We start from the raw sequence: 24,683 nt of genomic DNA on the forward strand, positions 1-24,683 counted from the left end.
GGAGGCAATGCATTGAAAATAATGATTCAAAGGAAATAGTTAAATTCTCAAACCACTTTTAATACATTCATTCACAGTATTGTAGACTCATTTTGTAGGTATTTTAAAGCAGTTTGGATTTTTTTCTTCACAATTGAACACAAACCTTTAATAACAGATTTTAGCCCTTACAGAGTGGCATTACTACACAACCTTTTAAAACCAATAGTAAATGCATATATTGAAAAGATTAAAAACAAAACCACTGGTAGTTATAAGATTTATTGGTAATCTATTAACAGTGGTAGATTACTGTTCCAGTGTGGTGTTTGTTTGGCTGAATTTACTTCTTGCCTGGGAGAGTTTCCATGTACTTGCATATAATAGACAACATGACTTCATCTGCACCAGCTCCTATGGACATCAGCCTTGAGTCCCTGGATGGACAGAAAAAAATAAAAAGTTTATTAATCTCAAAAGTAGGAGGAGTTAACACCTGTGCAAACCCCTCATATACGATAAGTGCAGTCCAATGACCTTTCTGCAAGTTAAGCTTGCACATCCCGTGAGCGCACAAAAGAAAAAGCAATAGACAATGTATACATGTTTAACATGTTCAGCATGGTAAATGCACGGTTTTCATTTGATCATGCTTAAAATGAAATTAGAAATTATCATTGGAACGCTCATAGGCTACATTAGGGAGATGAATGGGCGTACTGGGTGTTTTATGCATTGAACAAACATAAAATTGCGTATGATATTTAAATGTGTAAAGAATATGCATAGCAATTTTGTTGTACGGCTTGACTGCATGTTACCTCGTTCCTTGTGCTTCGTTGGCTTCCAGCGTCTCAATGGTCAATTGGGAATACACTGCATGCAGAAGCTGGACAATGGATCATAGAAATGCTGGGGCAGCTAATTGTAGCCATGGGAATTGCCAGAAACACATGAGCAATAAGTCTGGGTTTTCAATATTAAAAAAAAAAAAAAAAAACACTTGAATCCACTTGCTTGCAATGAGTGTTTGTGATTGGTGAATAAGCGACTGGATTCTCTGCGAGAGTCGAGATTCTTTATATTGCTATAGCAAAGCTAACAATAAGGAATACAATATTATTATTTGTTTATTTAGCAGTCGCCTTTATCCAAGGCGACTTACAGAGACTAGGGTGTGTGAACTATGCATCAGCTGCAGAGTCACTTACAACCATGTCTCACCCGAAAGACGGAGCACAAGGAGGTTAAGTGACTTGCTCAGGGTCACACAATGAGTCAGTTGCTGAGGTGGGATTTGAACCGGGGACCTCCTGGTTACAAGCCAGATTCTTTAACCACTGGACCACACAGCCTCCTAATCGTTTATTTATTTGCATTAGTGCAGTATCAGTACGGTTTTTAAAATATATATATTTGGATATTTTTTTTTTGTTTTAAAATTTTTAGGGAGCATGTCTCTTGATTTGGAAAGGGACAGCACACGAGAAAGGAAGATTAACAGAAAACAACTATACATACTAACAGCCTAGCAGTACTAGTGGGAGGAGACTCGGTGAACACAAGCGAACTACACCAAGAGTAGCAACTTCCCAGACTAAATTTTATTCATATTAAGGTAGGATTAAACGGCTGCAAAAAAAGACATTGCTGGATTTTTTTTTTTCAGGTGGAAAATAAGGAGAGAGACTTGTAGAGTGTTTATTGAAAGTACTCATGACTTCAAGGTAATGTTGCATTTTACTCACCCAAAATACACTTTACTCATAGTGTCAAAATGGGAAAGTAAATTACTCAATAACCCAAAATCTGGAGCTCTGGTTGTAGTGATCATGTGTAGAAACAACATTAAAATGTGGTTCAATTATTGTATGTGAATAATAAATGAATAGCATTTTAACCCTTTAAATATTAGAAAGGGTGTGTCAATCATCCACAGCTGGATATCTGAATGGCAGTATCACAGTAGCATGGATATGAGGCTTAAATTAACATTCAGGCAACATTTTACGACCAGTTATTTACACAGCTGAATCCACAGTGTCAAAGTCTCATACAGTATCTCAAACTATTTGAGGTAGTGCCATATTTGCTGTGTTGTACGTTATTTAAACCCTGCATGCTATAGTAAACGCGCTGGTTACCAAGACATTGAGGTCGTGTGATTTTCTGCTGTATCGAGACTGGACACAAGAGTTATTGTCCTATTGTTTAGTACAGCTGCATTTTTTATTTCTCCCAGTAAAGCTCCAATACAGGGTGGTTAAAATAATAGCTGCTATTGCCACATTGTTTTAACCTGGCCATCGTAATGATACAGACCATCTGCTTTTAGACAATGTCTTCATAGTTGGTAACACTGCTATATTCTTCTGTTTTTCTCAATAACGTTTAATGCTATTGAAGCCGCTCTCTTATACTAAAGGGATTAGCTGTGCAGCATGCAAAGCATTATTTTGATTTTTTTTTTTTAAACAAATTCACTTAAACCCCAAACTTCACTGCTTTATTGGGTGAAATAAAATATAACTTGCCAGAACATTGCACATATTAAATTATCTGAAAAACTAATAAACCAAAGCTTTCATTTTAAGATTATTCCATTATTCCAAATATGATAAGCAAGCAGCTCCAGTTAGGTCTAAATAATCTGGAAACAATGAAGTCAAATTACCTCACATGGAAGCCATATTACATAACTGATAAAAAGTAAGAATGACGGTATTATTTTTGCCCCAGTATTTTCCATTACCACTTGCTATCTAGGTGGCTAGAGTCCAATGACACATACTTTGTAATGAACATAGCCTTTCCTGGAAGCGATTTAGAACAATTCACACAAAAACTAATTCTTGGGAACAAGCTTGGGTTCCCTAAAAGAACGTCATGCTGAGGTTTATTTTGAGAAACGGTTTCTAACCTAGACTGCAGTGCAGTGATACATCAGAAAAAAAAGTTTCTCAATCCACATCAGTTGCAAATTACATAATGCTTCAGTTTTAATCTGACAAAACTTCCAGGGAAATGGGCCGTTGAGAAATTCATTGATATGATTTCCTACAAGCTATAAACAGGCCTTGCTACAGACCTTGTGGTATGCTACTTTTTTTTTGTACTGGTGTTGGTAAACCAAAGAGCTGAGTGTTGGGAGTTTCTGGTTTCTTCTGTACAACTGACATGCCGTAACCACAAAATTCCATTACAGGATATTAGCTTTGTAACTCAGGCAGGCTTACTTCCTGTGTGTATGTGTTCAGGTGTGAGTGGCTACCACTGTACCATGTACCTTAATCTATAGACCGACATCTTCAATTTACTGTTTACTTGTAATGTAATATGGCACACAACGAGAGTGACACCCCTTAACCAAAGAGTCAATTCTAGTCATTTACCTGTAGAACCTGCTGACAAAAACATCACTGGTGAACCCCATTCCTCCCCAGAACTGCAGGCAGCTGTCACTCAGTTCACGTGCCAAACGCCCTGCCTTCAGTTTAGCCATTGAAGCCAACTTTGTTACATCAGTACCGTTCACATACATAGCTGAAAAGAAAAAATAAATGAATACATGCATCTAGTTAGCAATGGAAAAAATGACTAAAATTGAAATTCCAACCGCACCATTTATCATATTTCCTGATTACATTACTCATTTATCAAATAAGAACAGGAGAGTAGAAACATACCAGTGGAGCGGTAGAGGAGCGAGCGAAGAAGTTCCACTTCCGTCTCCAGTTCTGCCAAACGAAAATGAACTGTTTGGTTGTGGAGGATTGGCTGGTTGAAGATTTTCCTGTGTCTGGTGTATTCAATGGTTTCCTGAATTACAGTCTGCATTGGTGTCAAAACTACACAATACAAAGAGAACAAGGATGTCAGTAACTTTTGTCCCTTACCACGATTGTAAATACTGTACAAAATAAGAACCATCAATATTGTGAAAAAGTAGCTCACTATGACCTATGTCCACATTCTTACTGACTTATTGAGGGAATCATATATTTTAGTATTACTAAAAATATAGTGTTATACCTATGGATTAATAATTTAGTTATTGACCTTTATCACTGTTTTATAGAGGTTCTCTAGATATACATACAATGTTCTTCATTTTGAGGACGTCTCTGTTAATATACTTTCCTCTGACAAGGAGTTCAGGAGCTGCTTATCAGTTCTACAACGGACACATGCAACACAGGTGACAAAGTGTCTGTATATAAGTACGCTCCAGCACAATCTAGTGCACAACACTATTGCCAGAAAAAAAGAAAACTTTATCCAAAGGCGGCAAATCACTTATTGGAGCTGGCCGTGGCTGATCTAACCTGTCATTTTTTATTTTTAAATATGAACCACTCAGAATAACTACACACACTATAAAAAGGTAAGGGGACAGTAAAACAAACAAACAAAAAATTTATTTAAAAAAAGCTGTTAATTATTTAAAATATGGGGGATAGCACTAATGTTCCCAATTTCAGGATTATTAGCATGCTTGGTTGTACCCCCTCTGCCTACGCACAAAAGACACCACATTAACGATTACGCCAATGGAAAAAATCTGTGTACATTTCCTAACTAGAGACTACAATTAGTTCATTTATGAATTCCAGTACATTCCAGTACTGAAAACTGTAGTCTTGTATGCTTTGCTCCCAGAGGATGAGAAAGTTGACATCACTTACTATTGGCCACTCCCCACAAACGCTCTTCTTGAAACTGCAGCATTTGGTATGTGAAACCCATTCCTTCCTCCCCGATGAGATTTTTGCAAGGAACACGGACATCATCAAAAAAGATCTCTGCAGTATCAGATGACTTCATGCCAATCTTACTAATTTTTCTAGTCACGTGAATCCCTTCATTATACAGACAAAAAATAAAAAAATAACAATGAGATGCATAACCCTTCCAAAGGATTTGCTTGTAGATGTAAATCAAATGCAACAATGTAAGGCTGGACAAAAACAGCACAATTTAAACTTGGTTCAGGCTTAACTTGTTAACAGTAGTTATAAAAATGAAACTTTTAAACAAAAAACATTCATTATTCTACAGTTTTTCAGTTATAAGCATGCACTAGGTTTTCTTAAAATCTGTTGTAGCCTTCAGCAAAACCAAACCAAACCAATAAAGTTCAGGGCAATCACTCCATAAATATGTTTCTGACCAGGTAAGTTCATTGGCAGACAGATTAGGGATTTGTTTCTGTGAGGTGGTCCATCGCTGGTATTTGCCAGAAGACACATCCAGTCAGCTTGAGTTCCATTTGTGGTCCACATCTTCCCACCATTTATTATGTAATCATCACCTTTTCTCACAGCTTTGGTCTTGATACCTGAAACGATGTGACAACCAACAGGCTACAGAATTTGATTTGCGTGTTGGTATTTTAGGTAACTGATTCCACATATGCTAAAAAATTTTATTCGACAGTGGTTGTAAAAAAAAAAAAAAAAAAGGAGATATAAATCACAATGGGGGTTGTAGTTTCCCTAACTTTTTACAGTTTTATACCATGTCATAAGGAACTTGCATATGCTTTCACCAAAATGTTGGCAGTTGTCTCCTTTCACAAAGAACAACGTTGAATGTTGATTTTGACATCAAAATGACCACTGTGTGTGCTCTGCTGGTCTCAGGGTTTCCTAAGCTGTGTGCCTTATTGTAACGTGGGAAACTGGAATGTAAAAATAACAAACTAAGGGACTATTCTTGTGTATCAGCCAGGCTTTATAACTGACTGACAACTATGGCTATTGAAACACATACTTGCAACATCAGAGCCAGCTCCAACTTCACTCACGCCAAGACACACCACTTTATCTCCTGCAATAGTCGGTTGAAGAAACTCCTTTTTCAGCTCTGCTGAGCCATACCTTTGAAAAACATACTGGTTATTTGCAGTACTACAGCTATGGCCAAATGTTTTGCATCACCTAGAATTTTAGAATTGAGACATAATAAAATAAATAAAAAATTATATATATCTCTGAAGATTTGGTGCACGTGAAACGATTCAATTTGGGATTTTTGTTTTCGTACTCCATTTTAATTCTTTAACGAATTGGATAAAGCAAAGGCAGAATACTGCACACACGAGACAAACAGGTACATGTAATTCTACTTTTATTCACAATCTCATCTCATTAATTTACTCCAACAGTTTATTGTTCATTTTGATTGTCCTTTTGCTATAACAAACCCTTCGATATAATGAACAAAAGGCTTGGATCCCAACAGGTTCGTTATAGCGAGGGTGTACAAATTTTTATATACAGTATATATAAAAAATATGAAGATAATTTTGAATCATGCAATCAAAGAAACTATAAAATCTATATCACAAAAGTCTACCAGAAACCATAATAGTAGTACATTATTTCATGTTAGATTTTGAAATGTAATTCAACATATTAACGTAACATTATTCAGCAGGTTTCATTTGACTTTATGAAGCAACATGTGTTAAAAATCTATAGGGTGGTGCTAAACATTTGTCCATAGCTGTACAATTCAATTATTTGTTTCATGCAAAGAGAGAAAGAGAGATCTTTAAAAAAAAAAAACAACAACAAAAAAGATCTTGATTAGGAGAGACACACACAGGTGCAAGTCTCTATACGTCGCCTTGGATAAAGGTGTCTGCTAAATAAACCAATAATAATAATAATAATAATAATAATAGTTGTTAGTTGCACTTAATACCTTGCCAGTGCTGGGGTTGCCATGTCAGACTGAACCCCTATGGCCATAGGAATCCCTCCACAACGAATGTTACCCAGCTCCTCAGCCACTGCAACATTGTAGCTGAAGTCCAATCCAAGTCCTCCATACTCTGTTAAAAAAAAGTTACAAATCTAACTTTACAATAGAATGCAGACAGATAGCTTGTTTCAAATTAAAGAACAGCTTCCTAGATATTAGATGTGCAGGATACGGGGATTCGTAGAAGTGAAAGAAAGTTGTATAAAAGTTATACGGCTGATAGCAGCATTTTCTTTGGATGACTTGCTATACAAATAACACCCTTGCTGTTTTTAGGATATGGGGATGATAAAACAAGGATATTATTTTAAATGGCCTTAATGCAGACTTTAGACTGTCGTGCTTGACCAATCATAAATCGAATCCCCCTACTGTGAATTTTAAAAGGAAATCTGAGAAAATGTACCTACATAAAAAAAACTGTGAATATTTTTTTAATGTTTAAATTATTGTTAGATGTAATGTTTCTGATGGCTACTAACAGACATCCACAAAATCATTAGACAGCTGTTTAAATAAAATGAATGAATGAATGAATGAATGAACGAATGAATGATGATCTGCAGTACATATTCCTAATGAAATACAACAGTAGTATGAAGTTCAAACATTTTATTTCTTGGAGTATATATGTTCTTGAATGTTATCAAAAATTCCAAACCATCCCACCAAAATCATATACTGTACAATCTGTATTATTTTTATTCAGTTTTGATGAATAATTGATTGAAATAAACCACATTTTTAAACTATTCATGTTTGAGAGCCTTGAAGATTATTATTATTTTATTTTTTTTCTTATAAATTATCAATATAGGAACACAAATCTTGGCTCCCAAATCTGTTTACTTTACTTAAGTGTTCTTAAATATGTCAACAGTTTTTAATTATAATACTGGTAGATCAATTATAATTAAAAGCATGCAGAGCCTAATTATTTTTGGAAAACATTTCAAATGTGTATGCATTTTTATATTTATGTATAAACTGCTGGGATTTTTCAACAAGATTCTGTACAAATAATATCCAAACCCAACATCTTGACTGATGAAATTTCAAATATCAGTTTTTGTATTTCCATCACATCTCGTGCAATTTAATTACATCCAACAGATTAGATGATTTGTAAATGAAAGCAACTTCCTTTATTAAATTGTGAACTACCCAAACAATTTACTTCACACTTGTGCATTTCTATGAATGTCAGGATATTTCGAGAAACACTCTTATCTAAATTAAATATTATTGAGTATTGGCCTTTAAGTCATAAATGATTAAAAATACATTAATATAAAATCAAAAGGTTAACTATTGTTTGTTTTCACTGTCATTGCTGGTAAATTACACTTCCATCTTATTCACGGATCATGCCTAGGAGTTCCAATTGTAAAACCGGCTAGCTATGAGCAATGACTGCCTCTTTCTTGTTCACAATCATTTCAATGCGTACTTGTAATACAGCTCTAAGAGACCTTTTGATGAGACCACCATGACATGCAGATAAGTCACACACAACTGGATTTCGGCTGTTTTACTAATCCAGTGGTAAATCCTGTTCTGTTGAAACGGTTTTCATTATCCGCTCCCACACAAGAATATGTTTCATCACCAGATTTACTTGATGCTCTGCACTATGTAGATTACATATTTATCTATGAAAGTTTGCACAACAGTAAATTATCTCAAAAGAATCATCTAAGATAAAAGTTGGTAGAACATTAATTTAGAAACACAGTAATGATAACAAACTAATGAGAACAACTTTCTTCTTTATTTTTTTTTAAATATAGAACTGCATTCAATGAACCAATTGTGAAGCAATAGAGAGGACACTTACTGAAACCTTTCCTGGAAAGCAAACATATGAATCAGCCTAACCACATGATCATACACTTCACTGTACAGCTATGGACAAAAGTTTTCCCATCACCTAGAATTTTAGGATTGAGACACAATTAATAAAAAACAAAAAACATAACCATTGAAAACTACAAAGCAGTATGTAATTCAATATGTTTATGTAATATTATTCAGCAGGTTTCAAATCGACTTTATGAAGCAAAGTTAGTTCATTCTATAGGGGGATGCTAAACGTTTGGCCATAGCTGTGTTTTTAAAGGATTTTGGGGAGATTAATTTTTATTTTTATTACCAAACAAGCACTTTAAATCTAAAGAAGAAAATGCACATGTGAAGGGACCTGCCATATCAGTGTGTGTTAACAAAAGGGGCCGTGTAGTGATAAAAAAGGAGCAACATGAATAAAAAGCAGTGACCTAAGTTTCTCCTTTTGTAGATATTGTAACTTTATATGGCTGATCCCTTATTACCTTGTTCTGATGTTTTTGTACATGTGAAATGTTTTTTTTTTGGTGGAATTGAGACTTTTTTTTTTAACCAACATTGTTTTAATTTTTAATAAAACTTCTCTTGGGGGGGGGGCGGGGGGGGGGTGTCGGGATGAAACCATGGGGTTTTTGGATCCTTCCAGTTACAGTGGATTTGTATTTATTTTAAATAATATTAAATCACTTGACAAGGAAAATTACATACAACACAGTTTTCAGCTTATACCAAGTACTACATAAATAATTCATTAACCATTTGAACACTCATCTAATCTCTTATTTGTAATTAATGTAAATCCCCTGCAAGCCAATTCACTAATTGCAGGTAATGAAGATTGCAGAATTACAAATGTGCATCACCCGCATGAATCTGTGAGTAAAGAGCGTTTCGTGTCTAGCAGTGCTCACACGGTGCCTGGGGTGTCACGTGCTGAAACGCTACATTACCTTATCAATTCTGACTATGAAAAAAAAACCAAAAAAAAAAACACACACAACAGGACCGAACAGCGAGCTATAACGTTACCATCATCCAAGTAACATCTTCCTTGTTTTATCAGTACAAATAATAGAGAAATACAATCCTGAGGTGCATTAATTTATCTGTTTTCCTTTTATAATAGATGATCACTACCTTGCGTACTTCTCCTGTTTAACTAGTGAAACGTGTGCTTGAACACAAAATGTTACATGAACACACATGGCTAACTAATGACACTGTTTAATAAAACAAACCCAGCGTATTTAAAAAAAAAAAAAAAACCTTGTTGGTTGATATCCCTTATTCTGTTATTACTTTTTAGTTGATTTCTTCAAAATTGTACAGCATTTAAAAATGTAGTGAAAACGCAGGGTGCGAGCATACATATTTATAAACAAACCAGTTATTATAACACAATGAATGAATCTTTTAAATGTAGCGGTACCATGGCGGAATTAACTTTCATTTTCAAAACAGCTCGGTTGTGTTTGTAACCTTATAATTTATAAGGTTATACAATTCTGGATTCAACAATATTGTGGCGCTGTCTTTATATGTGTGTGATTTGTTAGTTACTGAAATCTCAGTCAACAACTGAAGACATAAGAGAACAATTTTGTACCACTGAATTTGCACAGATGAAACATAACCTGGTTAACTGTACTGATGGCATATCATATGCTTAGATGACAGATATGGTTGCATTCTTCTAGAACTGAATGATAAAAACAAAATACATTTAAAGTTGTGCACAAGGTGATTTCAATAGATACCGTCTGATTTAAATATAGGCATACTATGTGATAGTTTGGTCATTCAGTCTATTTGTGTAGTGATTTTTATATAGATTGTATATATTATATATTTTTTGTTGCGACTTTCTGTTATGTGGAATGTAATAAGAGAACCAAAACGGTGAGTTGTTTTCTCCTTCACTTTACAATACCATTTCCACATTATTTGAAGTGTTAAAGTTACATTTCAGTTTTGGTTTTCTTGTTCAGCTGCAAAAGGCACAAGTAAACCTCATGTTAATACTTTATGAAAACGTGTCAATGGCCACTATTTACTGTGAGGAAACGGCAATTGCAAGGATTGAAAAAAAAGGAATACATAAATAAATAAAATGTGTGGTCAACTTTATGTACTATTTATTTCTAGAGTAAACAAAATAACGTTTAACTGGAACTGCTATTTGGCATCGTTTGTTTATTCTTTACTCCTGGGATATTTTTCTATTTTAACGTGTCACATATTGTAAGGCAGGGCTACTCAACCCTGGTCCTGGAGGGTCGCTGTCCCTCCTGATTTTTCTTCCCTGTACTCTAAATTACTTAATTGGACCAATTAAGTGCTTATTAGAAGAGTAATTGGTCCAATTAATCAATTTAGTGTACAGTTAGAACAAAAACCAGTAGGGACAGCGGGCCTCCAGGACCAGGGTTGAGTAGCCCTGTTGTAGGATCTTGCTGTTAAATAAAAGGCACACACACAGGGGCCATGGCCCCACCCCATACCCCTGCTGCTAATGCTGTCTGTGTACAGAGCAACGTAATGGTTTTTATTACTTTTTGAAAAACGAACAAATATTCAAACAAATATTTAAATTATGAGCGAATAACCAAACATGAAAATCCTGTGTTCATCTCAGCACGAATATATATGGTTTCAAAACTGTCAGTACACCTTCATGTCACACTCTAAATCACTGGAGAGCCCCAATCCTGCAGGTTTTCTATGTGTCTTTACGTCGTCAGCAGCTAAAAATCTGGAACACCTGTTAATTTTGACTAATTAAGCCAATAATGGAGAGCTTGGTTGAAACGAAAACCGAAAGACCCTGTAGCTCTCCAGGACCAGGGCTAGAGACCCCTGCTCTAAATGGTGATTGCAATAAATTCCTTAAATGTGTCTTCTCCAAACTTCGTATCAAATCAGGTATCAGAATTGTTCATGTTAAAAAATAAACTATCATCTGCGCTTTCATTCGGATTGTTATGGTAGTCAGAAACCTGATATGACCTGCTGTCCCTGTCCCAGCGAGATGTACAATTACTTTCTTCCCTAACAATGTACAATAAATGAATGTAGAACAGTCTAATGTAGACACTACATCGAATGCAGTGTCTGAAGATGGGGAGGTAGTCTGGTTTGCTAATTCCTACATAAGTGATACTTATGACACTGATACTTTTAACAGAGCGCAAAAAAATACACCTGTAAAGAAACAAGCGCTCTGGCTGAATGCTTATAATACAGAAGCTAGTTTGGAGTATGTTTAAAAAACAAATTAGGATACATGATTTTAAAAGGATTATAATGAAGCCCTGAAAGCGAAAGAGATTATACACTGTATTTTGAAAGAATAACCGTAGCGAAGACAACAGTTGACAGCACATATCAACTTTAGCAAAACCTTATATATTTCATAAACTAGAGGTGCGAGTTTTAAAAATAAAGCATCTCTGTGGGAATAATGTAAGGGGGAAGTCATGTCAGATCAAATAGTTTGTAAATATGAAAACAAAACAAAACAAAAAAAATATGTATCATTGATATGTCCAGAGGTTAAAACAATGTAGAAGAAATGTTTAATTCTACTGGATGCAGCCTTTGATGAAACAGCCTTTAATTAACCGTTAACCAAATGTTTCAACATCAAAATAAAATAGGAAAAGTTAAATTAGAGCTCCTACATGCACAACGTCTTACTCGTTCTGTTATAAGAAGCAGGTTGGTTGAATTCATCCCCCACCACACCCAACCAGCGACAATCATATTGCAGTACAAAACAGAAACTGTAAGCGAAAATATTGTAGCGATCTCGGTTAACGCAGGCAGGCGCATCACACAGGGTGAGGCAATCCACACACAGGCAGAGGGCGGGAGTGAACCCGGTACCTCTCGCACTAAAGCATAGCGCCGATACCGCTGTACAAAAGAGCCGGCTCCTTTGCAAGAAGCGTATATCGGGCTCATGTCTTCGTGTGTGATTACGTCACCTATCAGCCCTGCTGCTGCCTTCCCCTGTGCACGCTACACTATCATTGTAATTTTGTGGCCTTGGTCATACACCTGGTGCATTTAGAGATGATAGTGTTCATTTTCCTGCTTCCTGGCATAACATGTGCATGGTTTAATTATTTCTGGAGCACAGCATAGCACAATCCTAGTGTATGGTGTGTTGCCATCAAACAAATATTATTTTTTAGCTTTTATAATTTCAGGGATGCATTATTAAACAGATTGATAAACAACATTCATAGCCTCTTAGAAAACTGTAAAATCTGCATGATGTTGAGGAAAACTTACCAGTGACAGTCAAATTGCTTTAATAATGTTGCTATATAGCAACATTTCCAGAGAGGGAAGGGCAACACATTATTTTAACAAGGAAATGTTTCAATTTTTAAATTAATTGAATACAAATTGAATTCCTAGTTTTGTGTTCATTAGAACAGAGCCTTTGCTTTGCAGAGGAAGCTGTAACACATCTGATGAACGACAGAAGATAATGGCCTATCAGCATGTCTTACAAAACAACGGAAATTGAGCAGAACATAATTTACAGTAAGCATAGTGACATTTAAAAAAAGAGGATAAACAAAATCCATTTTAGTTTATTCCTACAGTACCGAGAGTAATCACATCACTAGACATTAGATGCTAGCGGATATTTCTTATTCACATTTAGATTGTATGTGTGTGTGTGTTTTAATGATTTACTATAAGTAGCTTTAAAATTACATTCATGGTCAAAAGTAATAGCCAAGTATTTTAATCGACTATTACCAGAAAGTGTTTCTGCAGGTAGTTTACACATATTATACATCAAAAACTAAAAAAGATTTCTCACATTTAAAATGAAATGTGGAAGCCCACAATAAAAAAAAAGAAAAAAAGAATTACTCTTATTCTATGTTCTGCAGTAGCAATGCATTTTAAGCAATCTAATCGACTGTACAGTGTCTAAAGGAGACGCTTATGGTGTTACTGTTATATTTCCAGGGTCATTCATATTCTTTTTAAAGCCGCTTTACTGAACTTGATATTGAAATCTAATGCACATTGAAAACTTTAAACAGTCCTTTAACATTAAAGCTGGCCAGTTTCACAAAGCATTTTTCCTTTTCTAATTTATTTATTTTTTAATTTATTATACCCACCGGTTTCTTATACATTTGCCCAGTGTGATTGTCACATCATGCTGCAACCCGCTTATTAAGAGGGCTGAAGATCACCATATGACCATTGTAATGCAAATCTCTTATTATTAGCAAGTGACTGAACCCTGGCGATGTGACCCTTAGACATTTGCAGTATCTGCCTAGACTATCCGGACACCTAAGCAGTAGGGGTCAATGTGTTAAGGCGAGGCAAGCTATCCCCACTCGATTTTATTCCCTAACTGACTGGCGCACAAAGGCCAAAGCAATGATTTGTGTGCCAATGATTAGGATGTAAGATTTTTTTTTTTGATCTTCTGAAACCGTATTTAGTAGACTATAAGTAGTTTGTGAGCACTAGGTTACAAAAAATGCAATTACCCAGAAATGGCCCATGCAATTACATATATAGTAGTCTCTGCATATAGGATCACCTCCTAAGAGAACACTTTATCTAAGGGAGATCACCCTTGTGGTGAAACTGATTTTTCCCATTGTAAATGCTCCAGTTAAAGGAACAGGAACTTTGCTTAAACTTCCACCTTCTTGGCACCGATAGCGATTCGTTCACAACAGATACAGTACAGTTTTGTAAAAAAGCGACTTGTCATCGCGAGAGTGTATTGAGGGACACCAGTTGGTTTATTAAATCTTTCCAGAACCGCTGTTACATCATTGAATTGTTTTGTATTCTGATTTCCACGAGTGCACCTCATCGCTACAAAATGGCATGTAAACAAGCGACAAAACATGCCGCTGTTTCTCTTGCTACACAAGGTTGGAAATTGTTCGAGCTCTTGAAAAAAACCTGGTGTTTTCCGTTCTGGTGAGTTGCTTCACCATTCTGTATAATAATGTGCATGTCTTGTATATTGCTGCTGCATTTTGTAATGTGTGTAGGGGTGCTGTGTTAATTTAGTTTGACAGTTAGTTTATTAACGTCAAGTTAACCCTACCTAAGTAACACCTTTTGCCTCTGTCATTATGATAAGCCGAAACACACCCGCCAGATAATTTCATAGTACATAACGATTTAAGCTTTTTGATCATGTTATTTTGCTTTAGTTTTACTAATATTAGTTTGTTACTTTATTATTATAGTTTATTAACATACACTTGCCTATTGTTTTGCTTTTACTTATTCGGTTCATTTCATATGTTGATGCTCATGCGTCATGAAAGGCAATACATATGCATTTATTTATATATTGATTCATATTGTGTCTGGTGGCTAACTCCGTCTTAGAGAACACTTCAGCTATAAGAACACTTCTCTTGCTTCCAGAGTGGTGTTCTCTTAGCCGGAGAGTACTGTATCCCTGTTCACTCACTGTCCATGATTGTAAAGATAAATAATTAGTTAATTGTTGTCAAAGTACAAGTGTTAAGTGCATGATACAACATACATACAAATGACTGGCAATACTGGTGTACTTCCACCTGTGTATTCATATTGAATGTACCAGATTGAATGTGAGTAATGTACTGCTGACATGCTCTTCTCCTGGCACACTTGCTTTTGTGAGCTGACATTTAGTGGGATAATTGGGGTATATCAAATGGCTTGAGATGGATATTTTGTGAAGATGCAGTTTAATTAATCCAACCCCTGTCCAAAAGAGAAGAAAACAGGAATGTGGAGAAAGAAAGTAAGACGAGATGAACCCTGGCTGCTGTGGAAGCGCAAAGCTGAGCAGACAGCATAAAGACGCAGGTCTGAGCTACGTATCTAGCAGCAACTGCATTACACAGAAAGGGCCAGAAGATAAGAAGACCGTTTGATAAAGAGATAACTTTGTTACAATGATGTGACTTATGCCAAAATTTAACGTGATCTCCAAGATCAGTAGGTTTTTCAGGCAGAATGGGAAACCAAGGACATGTTTTATTTTTGCGTGATATAAGCCATCTACATCCCTTCTTCAGACTATACTGTATCTTCAACAGTCAGCATGTGAGCAGAGGTGGAATGGAAAGAATAAAGTGGATTTGGTTTGGGAAATGAGACAGGAATGCATTGCTTTTCCCCTATAATTGAACCCGACTTCACTTTCTATAATTCAACCTGACCTCAGTTTCTGACGCACATTGTGTGTGCGTCAGAAAGTGAGCCCAATAGAGAATACAGAGAGAAGGGGAAACAATTTAAAATGGAAGAGAGGGTTAATGTAGTGCAAGTCAGTAAGATAGATGACCCAAATGAAGCAAGCAGCTGCCACATCCTCCGTCCAAACACGTGCTACAGTCTGGCTCATAGTTTAACCCCATATGCTTACAGGCTTGTTTTCACCCTGGGGTAGACAGCGGTTATACTAAAACTAAGGAAGCAGTCTTGTCACAATAGAAACAGGGTGGTCATTCCTGTCACAATAGATAGCAATCACAGGTACTCCATATTGAGACAGAGCGCCAAGTCTGGTATTGTTATGGACTGCTGGGTGTTCAGACACTTTCAGGTCAAATAAGAGAATATGTCAAACACATATGGAGCGTTGCAACTTTAGTGCTTTTGTCAGCAGCTGTCAGCAGCTAAAAACGATTTATATTTCATATATTTCATGATTTATATTTCATTAAAATATTACAGACATTTGAATTAATACCTTTCTATACAAGACCATGGTGTCCTTACATATAACAGAGCATGCCATACCCCCAATTGGAAATTTCCAAGATAGCTATTAATTTACATACATTTTACATTTACGAGTTAAGGATCTGAAACCAGCTCTATTTAAGTGGCAATAAATCTCTAGTATCACCTAAATAGTAACTATTGATTTAAAATCCACAGCATCATTTATTAATTGTAAACCAGGGGTTTTAACTGGTTACATAGAAAAAAAAAACAGTGCTCCAGTACACAAAACAGGTGGCTTACACAATGAGTAAAAAATGTCCCATCAGCATAGCAAAAAATAATTTAAAAAGCTGTATTTTCTTAACTATACAGCTTGCTTGTAAAATCCTACTGATTTTTTTTCTACTACAGTAAATACATCTTGATTTAATAAACCTGGAACAATGAGATTCTACCAGTCACTTTGTCCTCAGATTTGAAAGAATGCCATAGATGCCAAAATGATACAGAAAAGGAAAAGAAGAAAAACACTTTGCAGCATTGAATACAAAAAAGTTCAATGCAACAACTGTTGTGTCGAATGTTGTGTAACAAGTTAATTATCTCTGAATCACCTTTTAATGTGGTTAATAGATTAAGAAGAAAATAAATAAATGATCCTCATATGTCTTGAATGATCTTTACACTGTCAAAAAATGGTTTTGTAAAAAAACATTGATATTCAAAACTCTTAAGAGAAATTATTATAAAATTGCTGGCAAGTAGAAAATATTTGTTGCTAAACATTAGTATTAGATGCTTACCCACATTAAATGTAGTAACCTTCTGCAACCCTGTTTATGTCCAACAGGGTAAATCCTGCATTAATGCATTAATGCATTTCTGACACAGTCAGCACTTTCTAATGCAGTGCCAGTTCGGTCTTAATAAGATTTATGTAGTAATTTCCCCACAGTGAACACTTTCTTAAAAATACAATACAGTGATACAAAACTACTTAAGACACACACATTTGTAAACTTCTGCAAAAACAAAATCTGATGTTTACAACCAAAAGGGCTTAAGATGAGCGCTTCACAATACTTTTTCTTGCCTCTTATTTTTGTTTTTTTGACATTAATATTGGTCCCCCATTTTATTGTGCAGGCGCCCCGAGGATCTTTGAGCACACCTGGCAGGTGCTAGGGGAGGGGGACAGATAACAACATACAGATTGGCCAGTTTAACTACATTGTTGCAGAGTTAGGGATGGCAGCCACTGCTTGGCCGATGTTCAACCACAACGTTGCAATGTTAAATCGAGTTTTGGGCTACAACACAGACTGCCTGCGAGCTAGCCGGGGTTGGGGGGTTCCAGTGAGTGGAGAATTGTGCTGAATATCTGTCTGCTTGCCTGTTGCTAAATAAACAAGCTGCTGTTTTGAGCATACCTGCTTCATGCTTCTTTCTTGCTAAAACACTACAGTATAGTAAATGGTAAACAATGCACATTCACAAAATACCCCTTTTCACTTTCAAGAATTAAATGGAAATAACTGTTATTAAATTATGTATGTATGTATTTATGTATGTATGTATGTATGTATGTCACAGACAATTTACCATATTCACTCTGAAAACTGCATTCATTCATAGTCTCTTCACACAGCTACATGTAATTTTAGCCTACATAAAAATTGAACAATAATCATTATCAACGTGCCATGTTCATTTTAGTACATCATTGTCCTTTACTGTCTTTAAGTCTTTCAATTTCCTTTTCACGTTAATGACATCAGTTGACAATGCACATGCTCAGTTAACTGTGCAACAAGTATCACCGCTATATAGTAAAACAGGAATATACACTTACAATTAAACAGTAAATTTAATGATGCAGCATTGGTAATGGTTTTGGATTTTGGAATTGAATACACTTAGGTGGGATATACACTTAAAAGATATACATTTAAGTGGGGGTAAACTGTATTTTTATGCAAACCAAGCTCTCTGATTGGTTCCTAGTGATCACATGACTGTTCATAAATTTATGGACAATGCAGAGCTCATTTTTTAGATCACATACGTTCTGTTGAAAGATGGCTGTTAGACTGGTTCACAAAATATATAGATTTTTTAAAATAAAAACATATAACTGCGTTGTTAATGTATTTGCCCGTTTTACAAGACCACTAACACTTCAGGGTGTATGGCAGTTATGAATACCGTACACCCTGTCGTGCGTTACTGCTTACATAATGAACTGTAGAGTTAACTCCATTGAATATTATTATTACCAGTGCTCCCTCTCCCTCCTCCCCCCATCCCCCCTCCGTCCTCCCCCCTCCCCCCTCTCGTCCCCTCCCCCTCCCCCTCCCACCTCGTCCTCTCCCCTCCCACACCCCTCTCCCCTCCCTTCCCACACCCCTCGTCCCCTCCCCTCCCACACCCCTCGTCCCCTCGTCCCCTCACCCCTCCCCCCCCTCACACCCCTCTCCTCCCCTCCCCTCCCCTCCCACACCCCACACCCCACACCCCACACCCCACACCCCTCACCCCTCTCCTCCCCTCCCCTCCCACACCCCTCTCCTCCCCTCCCCTCCCCTCCCACACCCCTCTCACACCCCTCTCCTCCCACACCCCTCCCACACTCCACACCCCTCACCCCTCCCCAAACTGATCAGGATATCATTTAAATTTACAGTACCTGTTGGCTTGTTTACTCCAAGAAAACCACTGCTGCCTAGGATTTTGAAAATTCTGTGAGCTGGAAACAGTTCTGCCTCTTCCCATTTGTCAATAAAAGGATTGATTTCTTTATCAATGATCTGTAACAGAAAACTAAAAATAAGTGCCACCACAATGTAAATCTGTATCTAACACATCCTGCTCCATGACAGGTCTTTAATGTCTTACATAAAAAAGAAACAATTTGTATTAAAAAATCTGTGAATGTACTTAATACATGCCCTTTTAATTTGTTAATGTGGATTTCAATACAAAAATAGACAAATACATTTTAAGGAAATACAAACAAACAATTGTTACATGACAGATAGTGAATAAACTTGATCAGGATGTAGTAGCAGCCTTGAGACATGCAGTCATCATGGCCTCCCTCCATTGTAGAACATCGACACTTCAGTAAGGTACAGGAAGACTGCATTTCATTTTCCAATCTTGCTCTGTAATGTTATCACTGCTAATGAAGAAGTTCAAATTATTCCTTCTCATTAAAGTTGGTGGAATGACACTTTTCAGCTGCTACACATTTGATTTGCATGTTGAATAAGCAAGCAGTTTGTGCTGACCTATTGGTGCTTTGCAGAAAGCACTGATATATATCTGGAATGAGAAGAAACCTGCGCTGCTCAATACCCAGAAGCATAATGCTGTTGAGCCTCTGCACCACTGACTATGAGATCACACTTCTGGGAAAAAAAAACAAAACAAAAAAAACATCTGTGGGGAATGCTGTTCACTGCAGGCAAATGCTTATACAAGCGTTTTAATTAAAATTAGGAAACTGGGACAAGTGACATGCTTTATCATTAAGCTACCCAGGTAGAGATGATTAGTCACAGCTGGTTCAGAATAGGATATAACAGTCAAATCTGCCAACTAGAAACCTGTAGAGGCCACCAAGTGCAGTCAGCTCTGTATTGCTGTTGTGTTTCTACTGTTATTAAAATAACCAAATAAATAACACCATGGGAACTTTTGGGAGCTAAAGTACATGCGTTGCATTTGAAATGATGAAACAATTAGCTTAATGGATTCTCTCAGTAGTTTTTTTCCAAGGCTTTCCAGATATAAAGTATATAACAAAGGGGATTCTTTCCATTACTGTTAGCTGGCAGACCTGTGAATGGTCTTAAAGTTGCTGCCAGTAGTTATGTAAACCTTATCAGTACATTTTAAGCTCTTAACCATGAAACTGGAGGGAAAAGATAAAGCAAAACAACAACATGACATATCCCCGCCAATCACATTTTCATTACTGCAGACTTTGCTTTCCTAGAGTAGCTATAACAAGAAGCGAGGACATAAGTAGGGTCGGGATTTATGCTGACACGATAAGATCTTGCAAACAGCCACAGTCTTGTCTGGCACTTGTAACCAATCAAATAATATCGGTATGCACCTGTCTATTCTAAATGCGGTGTTAAGACAAAGACCAGGGGACCAGAATAATGAAAGCATGCAGACCCACTGCCAAGCTAACTGATGGATGGATGCCCGCTAGACAAGAAAAATAAAGTGTAGTTCAGTATGCTGCCAAAAGTATGGCTGTCCCTATTATTATGCTGAAGCACATTCTTCCAAAATCTGTTCTCGAAACATATTTGATCTTTTATACGAAATGCATTATGTCATTTCTGACCCCAATCCATAATGCTGGAAAAGCATCAATATCTGGCTGACACACTTTTGATTTAATTCAAGTAGTTTACAACAAAGTCTCAGTTGGAACACCTCCATGTTATGAATTGAATTCATATCTCCATTGCTGTTTAAGTTAATGAACTGAATCATACAATTAGTTAATAACCAACATCCCCCAGCAGAAGTCTAAATACAGAATTAGATCAGTATCACAAGTAGATTACCTACTGTAGGGTGAAAGCAATACACTGGTTCTATAATTTCATTGTGTTACTGCTTTTTGTATGAGCTTTTCTTTAACTAACTTTATGTATTGTACCAGATGTCTTTTTTTTAATGAAAATAAAACATTTGAGACCTAGTGTAGATAGCAAATGCTAGACAGGTCAAATTTAAGGAATTAGCTATAACCCCTTTAAGCGTAAAGAAAATAAGATGTAGAACACACATTTAAAGTATCTGCAAGTTTCAAACTCAAACATTTTTGGGAACATAAAAAAAATTTAAATTGGCTCAATATGTACTTTAACATCTACTTTAATCCTCCAACTGTCTGCAGTATCAGTTTTCACTTTGAGGTTAAGCAAAGAATAGATTGAAGGTCACATATTTTGGCTACAAACTATATGACTGTTAGTTTGGCAAAGACGATTCAGTTAACAGCCTTATCTTGACATGTATAGTACCATTTCAAATACTGTTTTAGTTTGAAGAGTAGTGAGTTAGTGTTCCTGGTGCACGATCTTATCTCCCTGTGTATGAGGAGAGGTGCACGGACACCTTTTATTTTAGAGCTTTGTTTTCATAGCGTTTGCTTTGAATTTTTGTTTGTGATTAAATAATTGGTTTTTATGTTATGGTTTTTATTTTACTTTTATTCTTTGGTCTTATACTCATAGGCCTTTTTTACTTATTTGACTGGGACACGTTTTGAGGTGGCTCACTATGAAAGGCCCTATTTAAAAATAATTAGATTAATTGTATTTCTGTGTAAGCCACAGCCCTGCTGAAGGAACAACTCCCCCCTGAGTGATATCACTGTTGGAGGCTCCATGAATCCATGAATGTGCTTGGTATTGCATCTGCACTGTTATTGCATTTGTCTACAAAATAATAAAAACTTGGATGCCTGTGCTGGCATTGTCAACTGCACTTTGCTAAAAGTTGAAAAATGCTTTCAGGTTTATTTCCTAGTGGATGTTATGATCCAGGATATGTGAAAAAGAAATAAAGATTATGTTGAAAAATATATTGCAGCAAAACCTACAACACAGGACAAAGCAAAGGTAAAGTAATGTGTTTTCTACTATAAGCTTTTAAATTCAGCACATAACTTTAAAAAGAAAATGTTTAGAAAATGTGGGTGTTGCTTATCAGTTCATTTCCTAAAGTGCTCATTAAAAACATTAAAGTTACATTTAAAAGGAAGTGTACCCTGCAAAACAAATGGCGCTTTTAAATTAAAATATGTTTATTTTACTTTAGTCTCTGACTTTACAAAATACCACGGCCCCTTGTTATTTAGTTCCATTCCACTTAAGGCTATCTACTGTTGCCAGGCTAATGAAGAAGAAAGTATGCTTTATTCACTGACGCTTTTAATATCCAGAGCATTTACTAAACATCAAGCCTTTTAAAAGAGAGGGCATAAAAAGGTTTGAAATTGTAACTTAGGGTAGCGCTTGGCTTTATAAAAAGTATACAGAAAGCTAAAAACAGTCAACTATACATAACTTTGCCTATGGCATACATTCTTGATAACTCAAATAGCATAAGCCTTGGCAACACAACAAACCAAGGTTACAGATGAGGAGAACTACATATCAAAGAGACCTTGAAGGGAGGGGGGTACTGTACATTCTTCTTTATCCTCCAACTTAAGCAAAATATGTTTCCAAGCTACTGAACATTAGAGGCAAAGGGCAAGCCTATAATATCTCTGTCTGGACTTGTTGGGCACCTGACCAGTGGGGGACACTAAAGCATAATGAGGTGAAAGGTTTCTGCCCTAAGAAGAATGCAAAGACCAATGCAGCAAGCCCTGTTGGTCCTCGTCAAAAAGTCCAGTTTCTTTTCCTCAAATATAATGTGAACTGCCGATACTTGAGCAAGGAAACATTTTAACTGCATGTGTTGTAAACCTGACTTGGATCGCAGAATATGACCATTTTAATCAGCATACTCATTGCTAAGCTTTGCACACACAGCACATTTTGGTGGATCGTGGAATGATGCGATATCTGTCGTGGGCAGGGTTCTGTCCGTTGCATTACCATTGCTTGCAAAGTGAAGTTTCGTACACACGAGTAGTACAGTACAGTACAATATTGTGTGCTTTCCCTGAGTCAGGAGTACCAACAGTAACACAAATAAGCACCGACTCATATGTGTTTTTAAAAAGAGCATTTTATATTTTACCGGTAATATTTTTAAATCTACTTAAAAATGGGCTTTGTAGCACAGGTACTTGTCATTGTTTTCTTGGTCTTTGTGAAGTCCGAATCCGGACCACGAGTCCACCTATTGGAGTACCCCTGGCCTATAACATTGTGGCATGTGAACCGCATCTGGTCATCTAGTTTGAGAAGGCGCAGAAGTTTCAGCAGGGACAGAGTAGCAATGCAATATCTAGTTCACAAAGAATTCCAGTATTACATTGGATTAGAGACTGTGTTCTGGAGATGAATGGAAGTGAGATCCAAGCACACCTGAATGCTTCCATCCATGGTCATGGATCACTAGAAACACACAACAGAAACAATGCAGGTGACTTCACTACTATCAATTGTGTCAGGATTAATGACAACAATATTGTTTGTTACAACACAGCCCATCTCTCAGATCAATCACAAACACTTCAGTTCAAAATGCTGACAGTTTCTAAAAGAAAAAAAAAGATACCAGAATATAAACTGTAATTCCAAGATAAAAAAAAAAACCTCAGCTCTCCAAAATGAGGTGATTGTAAGATTGTGCTGAAATGTTTGTTGGCTACATGAACCAAGTATCTGAGAATCTGGCATCAATTTTATGGTACTATTTTACATTTTATGGGGGGGTCAGAATTAACTGTGTCAGACTCAAGGACCAACTGCAGCATCCTTCTGTTGTACAATTACTTTTTCTGCTAACACTGAATACAATTTACTTATGAAATAAAATTCATGTCATCAACTCATAGTATAGTATAGTATAAGAGCAATTCATTTTGAATTTTTGACTATAACCAACTTGTGATTACAACCATGCGTTTTATACAATTGCATAATAATACTTGTTATACAAATTAACATATCCAAGTTATTTCTGTCAATCGGCATAAACACATATCACGTGATCATGGCAGCGCCTACACCAGATTCAAAACAGTGCCAGCAGCTGTGTGTATGTGCAGAGTACAGTAACTACTGCAAATCCAGCAAAGCGAGTATGGTATATCGTAAACTTTTTGTTTGCAAGTTATTTTGATGTCGTTCTTAGTTTAGCATTGAATAACCTATACACAAAACTCTAAAAACAGAGTAGCTACAAATAGTGCAAACTTTGCAGGCGACCTTGCTACTCAGTTACCTTTCACCTACAAATTATGCAATATTTGTTTAAACTTTACTTATTTTGAAAAAAATGATAGAAAAAAAAGTACAAGGGTATTTTTAATTGTAGAAACCAATGCATAAAACAAAACACACAAACAAAAACTTTGGTCTTGATAAATTACGCTTTTGATATTATAGAACTCGATATTATAGTTAATTCTGCGTACGATACCTTTCTCAAAGATTCCCTTAGAGCGTTATGTTCGTGTGTGTATATCAAATGATCAGTAGTTTCCACACTTGAGACCGGTTTAGGCTTAGAAGTGACCTTTTCTGAGTACGTCCTTTTATTCTGGTACCAAGCATAGTTGGGAAATTGCTGGATTGGGAATTTCAAACGAAGAACTCTGTAGCAAAGAGCCATTTCTGCTTTAGACTGCGCATGCAAAATGAGACGCA

General features: G+C 36.3%; 1 protein-coding gene across 1 annotated transcript; it reads right to left on the reverse strand.

Annotated features, from left to right (window-relative positions):
* Positions 1 to 39: 39 nt before the first annotated feature.
* Positions 40 to 24,683, reverse strand: zgc:85777 (uncharacterized protein LOC405871 homolog). Its single transcript, XM_059012346.1, has 9 exons — positions 24,457 to 24,683; positions 19,010 to 19,130; positions 6,688 to 6,817; positions 5,752 to 5,858; positions 5,150 to 5,317; positions 4,665 to 4,838; positions 3,666 to 3,827; positions 3,372 to 3,522; positions 40 to 416 (listed from the first exon to the last, which is right to left on the reverse strand). The coding sequence occupies exons 1-9, from the start codon at positions 24,646 to 24,648 to the stop codon at positions 323 to 325; spliced, it is 1,299 nt and encodes a 432-aa protein (XP_058868329.1). The 5' UTR covers positions 24,649 to 24,683; the 3' UTR covers positions 40 to 322.

Source organism: Acipenser ruthenus, chromosome 3 (genome assembly GCF_902713425.1).
Source record: "Acipenser ruthenus chromosome 3, fAciRut3.2 maternal haplotype, whole genome shotgun sequence".
NCBI lineage: Eukaryota > Metazoa > Chordata > Actinopteri > Acipenseriformes > Acipenseridae > Acipenser > Acipenser ruthenus.